Here is a 13,426-nt window from a genome sequence, read left to right as displayed (position 1 = left end):
AAAAAAAGAAAAGATCCCAGTCTAAACAGCACTCAGAACCTCAATTCAAGTTGTGTGTGGAGTATAATTACAATACTGATCTTGAATTGGTACACCAGTCAGGAATAGTGATCTCTCTGAGAACTGCACCTGATTAGAAGTTCATACAACAACCAAGTTTTTAATTTCTCTCTGGCAGTTCATCGCTATCTTTGAGCCAGCATTTTAAGATTGTGAACATTAAAAATTGGTCACATTACTATTGTAATTATACTCCTCACACCAGTACTCTTTAGACTGGAATCTTTTCTCTTTTTTGGCTGAAGCAAAAAACTAACCTTGTAGTCCATGGTCACGACCCCGTTGCAAATTTAGAGATGCCAAATCCATTGAACCATTATTGGACAACACCAAGAGTTTTTCTGTTAATTCTTCATTTATCATGGCTTGTTGTGTTTGTAGCTTTGCAGATCTTCCAATAAGTCCTCTTATCAAAGGATCCAAACCTCCTTAGAATGTTATAAAATTACATAAAATCACAAAGTTACAAACCTGGTTACAATAACAATATTTATAAATACAAATTAATTGGAATTTGCAAAACATTGAATGAACTAGTTTGGGAACATTTCCTTTAATGCTGTAATGCCTACTTTCACTATTCCACAAAATTTGAAGACATTATTATTACTCGAAAAACAAAATATTCAATGTTACAAATACCGTATTTCCTACATTCTAAGATGCCATCGATTGTAAGACACACCATTGATTTAAGAACAGATTTTCCAGAAAAAATGGAACCCTACAATAAATGTACAGAAAAAATTGACAATGACAATTTAAATTAAGGCATCTTCAACCTGTCATAGGGCTACAGCAACCTTCTGCTCAGAATAAGGGCGGCGCGCTAGGGTTGGCTGCATCGCATTCTAGGAACGTCATTCCCCAATGTAGGAGTTCATGTGATCCTCAATTGACTCGCATTAGCATCCATATTGGTACAGGAACCATTCAGTTACAAATACCCGTTTTTCAATGTTTGCCAGCACCTACAAAGATGCTATTCCAGATTGGGGAGGAGGAGAAGGAATACAGTATGTCATCAACTCTTATTGGAAGAAAGAGATTTATCTGGGGCATTATAACAATATAACATTTTTACAATATACTTCAGTTCAAATGGCCAACTACGTCATCACTTACTCTTCTTAGCAGCTGGCAAGTGTCTTTTCACATTGATTGTAAGACGCATCCCCATTTCAGAAACGTTAAAATGTGAAAAAAAGGAAATACGGTACTGTATATATTTAAAAAAGAAAAAGAAATCCTCATTGTATATAAAGACAGACATTCTACTCAAATGAGTGATGTAATGAGAACGGATGAAAACATGTTTCTCTTTACATATGTTATATGTTACTTATAAAGAAACTACTAAATAAATTAAACTGCAAGTTTATATGCTTATGACATAACATAAATAATGAACAAACCTTCTTTAATAATTCTCCAGGGGCGAAAGAAGACTTTGTTCAGTTGCAGATTTGGGTAATCTGGATGATCTTCATTTTGGGAATTTAGCCTGTGTATTATAGGTGGAATTGTTGCATGTCCAAACCGAAATGCAGCTGTTGAAAATATATTTGATATTGATGGATTCATTTTGTCATCATATCCTTGATATGTGCCAATATACTGGTCAAAGGCTGAAGGACCCAGAATTTTTGGAATGTAGCCTTGAATGGTGATGATCTACGATAAGCAAACCATACACAAGCATGAACCAACTCAAATACTAAAGAAGATGATGTACATGGTGGGCAATATGGGGTAAAGTGATTTACTGTGTTATCCCTTCTTTTGAATGATTGTCCTGTGACTATAGAATTTTTAAATGGAAACTTAGATTGTGTTTACCATTGCACGACTCTCTATTTACCCCAAATTATAAGAGTGATGCTCTACAGTAATTTTTCCCAAGTACAGTCCCCAAGATGTCTCAACAAGTCAGGTCTTAAAGATTTCCCTGCTTGAGCACAGATAGCTCAATCAGTTGCCCGGTTATTTGACTGAATTACTTGTGCTGAAGCAGGAATATCCTTAAAATCTTAACTGTTGAGAGTTCTTGAGAACAAGAGTTGGGAACCAATGTTCTATAGTACACGAGTCAATCAAAAAGTGAAACGTGTCTGGCAGAGAGGTAATTGAATGTGAATAGGGGAAGAAACATAGAGAGAAAGAGATGGCAAGTGTGGTTGTATGAGAAAGGAGATGTCGGGGGAGATAGCATAAGACTCACATAATAGAGAGGTGGGATTACATTAAAAGAAATGCAGAAAAAAAAAAACTATCTACAGAGTAGAGATAAAAATATTAGAAAAGTATTTCCATTTGAGGCTGACAAACCATTATCACCATTGTATCAACAAATTTGATTTGTTAGCTTTTTAATTAGATTCAAAATTATATCCTTGTTGCTAGAGGTTTGTAGCCTATAGAATATAGTAGTTCTTGTTGTCAATCTTGCTTCAGAGATACAGTAAGTTACCATAGAGACTTCCCCTGATTGACTGCAGACTCAAGGCAGGAGTATATTGAAACAGGAAGTCTTTATTTAGCATCCACTGCATACATCATGATCATACAGCGAATGCTGCTTTCTTTCTCTCAGGTCCCAGACCTCTGGATGGTCCCCATGTCAGATTTTGCTTTAGGCCTTATTCACAGTCCCCTAGTGGGACTGATCATATAGTCCCATCCCAGAGGGCGAGATACACACATAGTACTCACTCTATAGCTAGAGTACTCGAGACTGACTACATTTACAGCTGTCTTCCTTAGTGCAGAAGGGGAGGGCACAAGGTCTGCACCCACAATTGGGCAGCACACATACCATGTCCCACCTACACTCCTGCCACTAAAGGAAGCTGCATATTGGAGGGGTAAACCCATGATGGGCCTAACACTGCCTGCACCTACCAGGACTTACGTGCTAGGGAGGGCAGATGAGCAACCATAATCAGACATGGCTACATAAGTTATACACCAATTGCATATTATTTTCATGTAATTATCATTATAAGCCTTTATACTGTAGTTTAGGTAATTATGACAGAACACAAGATTTACCGTTATTGGCCTTTGAAAATACGCTGTTAGGCTTAATGGTGCTTTGTGTTTCTGGGCCTACGTGTTCTAATTAAGAAGTAGACATGCTGTAATCCAGTTAACCCTATTCAATTTATAATTAACTTTTCTACTGAAACCAATGCAAATATAAATTTGAAATAAAATAAGTACTCTGTAAAGGAATTTATGAACATGTCTACTAACCTGATGAAAGGCACCAACAATTTTCCGGGCTTCCTGGTAAGTAGTTTCTGAACTCCAGTGAGAATTTAGCTTTTTCAGAGCTTTGGCTAAGCGATTATGTTCTCTCAACCATAATGTGTGAATAGCTGCTAGGGAGATGACTTCATTAGACCTGCTTTCACCTGCAAGGAAACATTCAATTCTTTCGGCATTAGTAGAAGCAGGATCTTGTATACAAGGGGATGGGGCATCAGCTACAAAAGGCATGTATTCTTTTCCGTGATCAGAATATTTCAAATTTACTTGCAGAAGGCCTTCATCGCTGGAAAGATTTTTCAATTTGTGCTGTAATGCTGCCGTATTACCATAGACTGTTGATGCATCAATAAATGATGTCAAACCATTTATTTGCTCTCTTGGGTTTGCAGCTGAGAGATTTCCAAATAGTACACCTTGCTTGCCAGTGCCACATGCAGCAGATGAACGAAAAAATGGTATGCAGCCACCTTGGGATAAAGTGTCATTTGCAGATACCTGTGCAGCAAAAAATATTATAAATTATTATTCTGACATGTAATTACTGTACAAAAAGAAAGGAGCTTACAGATACAGGTATTAGAACACTTACCTGGGAAATTCTGGGACAGTCTCACAGTAAATGCCTCAACATTTCTGTGGGATTCTTAATGGCCCATCAGATTAACACAGCGGGGGGATCTCTCCAGTCCCATATATATACTCACACACACACACACACACAATTTCATTGTAAATATAGGATGAATATATTAGCCAATTAATTTTAACAGATGAATGAACACATTAATTTAAGTGTATCTTCCCTCCTCTATTTTGATGTGATTTAGAATGGAAGTATGCAGCCAATAGAAGTATTATCTAATATTTATTTCTCTTCAACATATTGCATAATGCCTTCTATTGATTACCATTAGTAAATATTTTAGAATCAATGTTTTATATTATAAAACATTGAAGTGATATTCCAAAATCAATATTAAAATATATCTATATTTACATACCTTTATAGGATAACATGGATAGTGATTCTCACAGGTAGACTTACAATCTGCTCCCCACATGAATGAAACTCTACTAATACTTTGTGGTGTGAAAGCAATATCATGGTCCATGTATTGTCCCCATTCAATTATTATGTGTGAATATAAATCATCTTCTTTAAAATCGTCATTGGTTGCATGAATAATTTTTTTAGTAACCTCTCGAACCTGGAAAAAGAAAATAGTTTTAATTATATGCAACTATCCATACCAATTGTTATTCGGATACATAAACATTTTGCTAGTTGGTGAAAGTATTTACTGTAGGGACAGAGACATCAAACTCTGTTTAAAAGACTGCATCTTATTACTGCAATTTTAAGATGGTATACATCAACATTGCAGTAATAATTTACCAGTTGCGATATTTTACCCAGAATCGAGATTCAGGAACTAAGGCGACCATTAATAATATATTAATTACTGTATCGTGATCGCTTTCAAATATTTCTATCATAGGCTTCTGTAATATCTACTTTTACAGAACCCTATGGTAGAAATAACATTAACCCCTTTGATTCTTATGTTTACCAAGGTATACCTGTCACAGGGGACATGTATTTCCACATTTAAAACCGGGATCATATCATTGAGCAAAGCCAATAAGTAAAATACATTGTAATTTATTATCGATGTAGCCAGGTTCCCCCTCTGAGGTTGTGCCCCTTTGTATGTAGTTACCTCTGTTCGGTCGGGAGAGTTGCGGCCGGTTGCGGGGGCGTGCGGATGCGCGTGCACGCGTCGGGAGCTCCGAGGGAGGGGGCATGCAGCGGGAGGTTGCAGGTGTGCGCCGAGAGGGAGATCGTGTCGCCGGGGGCTCCGGTAATTGTGGAGAGAGCCGCCATCTTAGGGAAGTTCGCGCATGCGCAGAGTAGCGGAGGCGGCCCTTCTATGTTGTGCAATGGCAGTGGAAAAGCGCACGAATACTAGCCAATCAGGGAGGGCTCTTGGAAAGGATTTCAAGTCCCATGAGCCTTAGCAGTGTCCCACCTGACTCCAGGGAGCAAATAGGAGCTGGAGAAGTGCTGCAGGCAGGATAAGGATAAGTGCTGCAGGCAGGGAGCATGCAGGCAGAGTGTGACAGGGAGAGGTAGGTTTTGGGCTTTATGCTGTACTGTAGGTTATGGAGAGTCTTGCTTTAGTATATTGTAAATGTTGGTGTCCTTTTTTGTATGTTTTGAACTTGTTCTCTGTTACGATAGCTATAGTTAATTGTGTAATTGGTATGGATGGTATTTTAATTGTTTAGGGATGTAATTCATGTGTGTTTATTCATTGATGGTGACTTTATTTGCTGACATAATATACTTCTTGTGATGTCAGGCTATTTGAGTTGGATTACTGTATTGTTAATATTGATTTGCAGCATGTACATGTAGTTTACATGTTATGCTACATGTATACACTGTAAATGCAATGTTTTAAGTGGCATTTGAGGCTTCAGATTGAATGATTACATGAGATTTGTGTAGGAAATTGCTTTTTAATTCATTGAGGATGTTATGCATAAGTGGTGTTGCCATTGCAGGGTGGCTTCACCCCTTAATTACCTTTCAGGTTAGTACCCGAAAAGGTGATTAAGGGGTTCCTTGGTATGTTAATGTAATAGAGATGTATTGGCTATTTATTATTTTGGCAACGGACCCCAAGGATGATGCTGGCGACAGAGCCTTCTTATTGATGAGGTTAGTACAATTTTCTTTATTTGTTTAATAAAGTTTTTTAAAAGGTTTTCAATGTATAGAGGGTATATCCCTTTAATTTTCCCTCCACTTGTTGAGAGGCTGGACTCAAACTAAACAGCCAATCACAAGAAAGGGTTTGGTATAAGAAGCGCACCTCTAGACACCTCCGATATCCCTGACGAAGTACATTCAAAGTACGAAACGCGTTGGATGAGAGGACGCATTCACAGTACTACCCGCTGTGCTATTTTATCCTGTATACACTTCTTGTTCATCTCAGTTCCCTCCCGCTGCTTCCCTGACCGGCCGATACTGTGAAATTGTTGGCACCACCGGATGACGTCATTGACGCGCGCCGGAAGTAGACGTCACACGCCGAAAGCCAGGGAGTGAGAGCTTGCTTCTCTGCAGCAACAGCCGTGGGATAGACGAATCCAACCGGGCTGCTGTAACCACGATGTTACAGCTAATGCCATACACCACGGCAGTTTTGATCCATGCAGAGAGCAATAAAGGAGAAGTGAAAGGAGAAGAAAATCCACCTGATGACCACCTTAACCCATCCATGGTTGATTGGTAACATGTCCATATACATATACTGCCAGTAATTATTTTATTTGATGTACGTGCAATACTCACCTGTTATAATAATATAATTTTTTTACATACTACACTATGAGGTTTTTTGCGCTGTTTCTTTTGTCTTTATTATGCGTTAACCCCTTCATTACCTTAGCGGCTACTGCTATGGTAATGAAACAACATTAATGTATTTTAATAATATTGTGCGGGAGCAGGGGGCCCCCTGAGCTGAACCGCATTTATTTGTGGCTCAGAGACCCCCTGCTTCCCGAGTTACAGGCCCCGGTTTGGGGCATCGGTTACAGTGTGGATGCCATGTTTGTTGCGGGCACGTAGCCTATGGGACGCTATAAACATGGCGGCGATACTGCCCATCCGATCACACATACCGGGGCCTGCAACTCGGGAAGCAGGGGGTCCCTGGTCCACAAAGTGATGCGGTTCAGCTCGGGGGACCCCCTGCTCACTGTACAGTATTATTAAATAAATATTCATGCTGCTTCGTTACCGTAGCAGATACCCTGTAAGCTAAGGAACGAGTCTTTATTGATATGTGTGTTTTACTCATAGTGTAGATGTGCAGAGGGTCTCCGGAGCAGAAATGTTTTTGTTTTAGGTCCGGGGACCCCCTGCTCCCCGAGATACAGGCCCCTTTAGGGGGTGCCGGTATCCCTCTGCTTTGTTTACATGCCGCGGTCACGTGATTGGGACCTTTAAATGCAGAGGGATACCGGCACCTCATAAAGGGGGCTGTATCTCAGGGAGCAGGGGGTCCCCCGACCTGAAACCAATGCGGTTCAGCTCCGGAGACCCCCTGCACATGTACACTATGAATAAAAGTTGTTTTAAAAATAATTTTTATTGTGCTGCTGTTTGCGCTGAGAGAGCAGCGGATCTCTCTCTGCTGCAAACACAACTCGCCAGGGGACGGCTTCTCGGCAGTTTCTCGCCAGGCAGCCGTCCCACCACCGGTTACACGCCATTTCATCAAATGGTGGTGGCTAATTCATTCGCCAGGGATTCGCCCCTTACAGCATACAGACAGTTTAACTCGCCAAAAACATGGCGAATTCCTAAAATGGCGAATGCATTTTTTCGCCGCTTACTGCATGATACCCCAAATGTGAGGTTTTATTTACCAGAATACAGGGTTGCATCAATGATGATTGTTAAGGCTTAAAAATCAATGCATCAAAGATGAATTTAGCGCAATTGTTCTGCATAAATTTTATACAAATTTGAGGTTTTCATGAAACGATATTTTAAACAAAATACCCTTTTACACATTTTTTTGAGGTTCCAGGTCCCTTTTTACAGACTGTAGAGAATCCACTTTTTCTTTTGGAAGTACTGTACTGTTTTAGGAATTCTAAACTTTAAAGGGGAATGAGTCATGGCGTAGACATAGGTGCAGAGTGGGGGAACTACTAGAAATTCTAAACTTCAAAATTTAATGAGCCATGGAATGAAAATGAGTGTGTAAGTGGAGGAGAGGACCCACAGCTCTGAAGGATAAAGATCACAGTAGTCAAGAAAAAGTGAACGTTAGAGCAGAAAATCTGCAATTTTGGCAGACAGAGCTACAGAGAAAGAAAGTAAAGTAAAAAAAGAACACATTGTAGAAAAACACACACACACACACACACACACACACACACACACACACACACACACACACACACACACACACACACACACACACACACACACACACACACACACACACACACACACACACACACACACACACACACACCTTTATGTATATGTATCATCCCTGGCTGGTCTGGCTATAAGTTTGTCCCCCCCACCCCCCCATGTCACATGTCCTGGTAGCTGCAGGCTGTCAGGCCCCCATTTTGGGTTTACCCCTCCTCATGCAGCTTCCTTGAGTGGCAGGAGTGGAGGAGGGACTTGGTCTGTGATTACATAATCCTAGGTGTAGACCTGGTGCCCTCTCCTTCTGCACCTTGGAAGAGGCAGCTCTAAAATATAGTGAGTCTGAGTATCTTGGGATTGAGATTGGGATTGGGATTTAGCCTCTCAAGGGGCTGATGAGAAACACCAGGCCTCAAGTCTGATAGCTGGCCTAGGTATCATCCAGAAGCTGGAATCTGACACAGAATAAATGTATTCACTGTATTAATATCTGCAGTGGATATGAATAAAGAAGATCCTGTTTTACATACTCCCTACCTAAGTCTACAGTCTATTGGGCGGTAGTATGCATGATGTGTTTCACTTTGGGGACTGTCTCTAGCTCTGCTGGAGCTTGCAGTGGATGGAGGGCGCTCGCACTGTGTGTGTGTGTGTGTATGTGAATATATATATATATATATATATATATATATATATATATATATATATAATCTACTATATATTTTTGAAAACGTTGTATGTGCACTGTCGCACTGTCCCTTTGGGCAATCTGATTGGTCTGTCGGTCTGTCACTCAGCCTCTGGCCAATCAGATTGCTCAGTCAAAACGGCTCTCATTGGCAGGTGGGGTCTAACAGTTTAACCCACTCTTACACACAAACACACCGCATGCTCCTCTCCAAGATGGCCTACCACACGATGTGTACCAGCCGCCACCTCCCGCCCAGGTAAGTCAGTACAAAATGCCACCTCACACCCCTGCTGCCTCACACCCCTCCCGCAGGCCTGCCGCCTCACACCCCTCCCGCAGGCCTGCCGCCTCACACCCCTCTTGCAGGCCTGCCGCCTCACACCCCTCCCGCAGGCCTGCCGCCTCACACCCCTGCTGCCTCACATCTCACACCCCTGATGCTTCACACCCCTGCCGCCTCACACCCCTCCGCAGGCGTGCCGCCTCACACCCCTGCCACCGTGTCCCGCCTCAACCGCCCAGGAACAAGCGGGGGAGCAGCCGGCCGGGGGAGCGCACAATAATCAATAAATGATGGCACCCCTAACTCACCTATTTCAGGCGCGCAACCTCCCGCCTCAGGTCAGGACCACACATGGCGCTTCCTGCCGCCGCCTGCACGCGCCTCCGTCGGCCGGATGATGCATCGGGAGACCAAGCGGCCGGCGCGGTGGGAAGCAGCCGAGCCATCGGGGAACGGGGGGGGGGGGGTAGGAGAGGTCCGAGCCATCAGGGAACCAAGCAGGGGGGGCAGCCGGCCGCCGAGCCAGCGGGGGAACGGATGACCGGATGGGGGGGGGGTATAAGCATATATACATAAATTATGACAATACATATGCCCCCTGCTGCCCACTCTCCCCTCCCCTCACCCACTCTCCCCTCACCCACTCTCCCCTCACCCACTCTCCCCTCGCCCACTCTCCCCTCACCCACTCTCCCCTCCCCTACCCTCACCCACTCTCCCCTCACCCACTCTCCCCTTTCCCTTATATATATATATATATATATAAAAAGGAAAGAAGAAGAAACAGGTGCACACCTAGTGCATTACCATAATAAAATTGTATTAAAGGAACATAAAATCTGTAAAATGCCCAGTCACAAAAGTACAGCAATCAATAGCATGTATGAGATAGGCTCTCATGTGCCAACAGCTCGATCATCAGCGTCCGGCTCAGGTTAGTGGCGTCGTCACGTGACCCTCCTTCGTGTAGCAAAAACCGGGTCACGTGACGACGCCACTAACCTGAGCCGGACGCTGTTGATCGAGCTGTTGGCACATGAGAGCCTATCTCATACATGCTATTGATTGCTGTACTTTTGTGAGTGGGCATTTTACAGATTTTATGTTCCTTTAATACAATTTTATTATGGTAATGCACTAGGTGTGCGCCTGTTTCTTTTTCTTTCCTTTTTTCTAGATATGATTAGGGACTGGTGATCCCTTTGAAGCGGGCTGCAAGAACCTGGTAATACTGCCATTGCAACAGGACTTTGTTTATTGAAGGTTTTTTCTTTTTTTAATTTTTACTTTTCAATTTTTGGTACAAAATATTTTTTTCATTTTTTATAAATAAATTTAGATTTTTACATTTATATTTTTTAGGGATCAATTGTTGAGTATTGCATTATATATTGTATTAATTCATTGTCTTATCATAGTGTATTAGACAATATCTAGCCGCCCCACTAAACATTTCCATGATTAGCTACTGGTTCTTTTAGAATTTACTTTAGTCAGGCTATATTAGAGGCGCTACTTCAATTTTTCGTTTTTTCTGATATATATATAGATATACACACAGTATATATGTGTGTATGTATGTAACAGACCTTACATGTTATTTACAGCATCATAAATGACATAATCTTTAAATCTTCCTACCAGTGGGAGATGAAAACTGTTGTATAATAAACTTGGATTCCATCCCTTGGGCTCACTAATTCCATCTTCATACTGGGGAGGAAGCCATCGAGCCAAAGGAGTATTTGAAGCACCCCAGCTTGGATGCTTTCTAAGATATAAAAAATATTACTGTATGCGTTTAATCAATATTGAAAACATCTGAAAGCTGGGGAAGAGTCTGATTGTATGTGGTAGGGAATTCCAGAGAGAGGGGACAGCACGGGAGAAATCTTGCAGGTGAGAGTGAGAGGAGGAAGTAAGGTGGAAGGAAAGGCATACTGTATGTTGTGGGCGGAACATAGTGGGTATGTATATGTGAGTGAGGGCTGAGATGTAAGGGGGGAGGCAGTGTCGTTGATACCTTTGTAAGTTATTACTAGGGTTTTAAATTATATTCTAGAGCCACTGTAGGGATATGCATAGTTGAACAGTAGGTGAGTAAGGTGGATGAGTATAGCAGCAGTATTTTGGATGGATTGGAGCTGCGAAAGGTAGAAAAGGGGAATACCAAGTAAGAGAAGGTTGCAATAAACGAGGCGGCACATGATGTGTTAGTGGATTAGGATTTTAGTTGAATCATGTGTGAGAAAAGGGCATATCTTTGTGATAATTTGGATGAGGAGATGGCAAGACTGTGAGGAATGAAAGAGAAATCAGAGTCAAAGATAACCCCTAGACTGCGGTGTTATTGTGGTGTTATTGACGGGGAAGGATAGTGTTAGTGTAGCGGTGGCAGTGGAAGGATCAAGGAGAGTGGCATCAAGAAGAAGATTGCAGAGAGACAGTTGGAGACATCAGACAGGAGAATGGGGGAGAGGTCAGGGGAGGAGAGATAAATGTGGGTGTCATCAGCATAAAGATGATACTTAAAGCCAAAATACTGTATTAGTTCACCAAGAGAAGAGGTGTACAGTGAAAAAAGCAGAGGACCAAAGACAGAGCCTTGTGGGTGTCTTTAGTTCTATTCCCTTTGATGCATTTTAAACTTTTAACATCTCATTGAATGCATGTAAACTTCATGTTGGATTTTGAACTGTAAGACCTCCACAAGAGAGACACTGAATAATGTGATGAACTAATGTTTTAATGCAGAATTATGCTATTTTGATGAAGATAAACAAGTTAATGAACAAAGGCATAGTCAAACATATCTGTAGGAAATTTGCAGGGCAACTTTGTCGCTAAGCTGACCTTGCCTGGCGACAAATATGTTTGCTACAGTACATGATTAACTGATGATTAGCCAAAAATATGCTAACACAGAAACAACACCACCCACTCCCCACATACTTAGCACTTCTCTATCCTCCTTCTCTGGCTAACAGAAGATAAAGCCAGGATGGGTATATGCATGTGCAGAATGAGTTGTGAATGTATACAATTATGGTTTTAAGAGTATATACAGGTATACTGGTACTTTGATATAAATAGGTATGTAGGAGCTCAAATGCTTGGTCCCCTCATTTGTCCATATAGAGGTAGACAGATATTGTGATATATGTGTTAAAAGTGTAGTACTCGGTCCTAACATAGATTGACTAAATAATTCCCTGAGGGTGAAAGTATTATAACTTTTCCTCCTCCTTGGGATGGCCCATAGAAAAAAGATTGAGTACTCACTGTTTCCCCTTAGTGTCCACAAGCGTGCAGCCTCATCCAGAGTCCAAAGATATCCAAGAGTAGTTGTGTATAGGCGCACAGCAAACAGGGAACAGGGAACAGGGAACAGGTCATGTGGCAAATGAAAAATGTTTATTAATGCTGCATTAAAAAAAACGGTGGAGGGTACAATACTGCAGAAGTATTATATCCTCCACCGTTTTTTTTAATGCAGCATTAATAAACATTTTTCATTTGCCACATGACCTGTTCCCTGTTTGCTGTGCGCCTATACACAACTACTCTTGGATACTGGTACTTTGACCAGTTGTCAATAAGCCAATATTCAAGTTCAACATTGAAATCCATAACATTATGATATGACTGATAGACGGAATATGAAACATTTTCATTATTTCTCTCTTATGCTGCTATATTATTGGTAACATTTTTTGTAAATGTAGCCGGGACCCCGTTTCTTCCCCAATTGTTGTGTGGGGTGGGTTATGTCGCACCCAGGGAACGCTCCAATAATGGAGGTTCCGCGTTAAGGGAGCCGCCATGTTTAAGGGTGGCGCCGGCGCCGACCTAGTCCGGCAAGAGGTTGCGCATGCGCAGAGCAGGTCAAAAAGCCCGCGAAGGAGGAGAGCTCGGGGAGGAGGGGAGTTAGGGGACTACGGGTCCCAGCAGCCCCCGCGGTCCCCCGGTGACACGGCCGAACCAAACAGGTACGAGAATCGGGAGGAAGTGATGGGGCGCACGAGGAGTCCGAGCTAGCTGGCGGAGGAAGGAGAAGGAGCTCCGGTGTAGGGAGGCAGGCCGCCCTTACCTAGGCCGCAGGCCCCAGACCCAGTTAGGCCCTGAGCCCCAGTAGAGTGCAGCGGAGTTAGGG

General features: G+C 42.1%; 1 protein-coding gene across 1 annotated transcript in view; it reads right to left on the bottom strand.

Moving 5' to 3' along the window:
* The window catches only part of TPO (thyroid peroxidase), a 103,049-nt gene that overhangs the window by 45,981 nt on the left and 43,642 nt on the right, over positions 1 to 13,426 (bottom strand). Inside the window, exons 5-9 of the mRNA XM_075595052.1 lie at positions 10,915 to 11,044; positions 4,335 to 4,541; positions 3,316 to 3,828; positions 1,476 to 1,734; positions 318 to 488 (exon numbers count right to left, since the gene is read on the bottom strand). Coding sequence (XP_075451167.1) covers positions 318 to 488; positions 1,476 to 1,734; positions 3,316 to 3,828; positions 4,335 to 4,541; positions 10,915 to 11,044 — 1,280 coding nt within the window. The remainder of the gene's footprint in view (positions 1 to 317; positions 489 to 1,475; positions 1,735 to 3,315; positions 3,829 to 4,334; positions 4,542 to 10,914; positions 11,045 to 13,426) is intronic.

Source organism: Ascaphus truei, chromosome 4 (assembly GCF_040206685.1).
Source record: "Ascaphus truei isolate aAscTru1 chromosome 4, aAscTru1.hap1, whole genome shotgun sequence".
NCBI classification, from domain to species: domain Eukaryota; kingdom Metazoa; phylum Chordata; class Amphibia; order Anura; family Ascaphidae; genus Ascaphus; species Ascaphus truei.
Note: the sequence above shows the minus strand (reverse complement) of the source record. Positions and strands in the feature narration are given on the sequence as shown.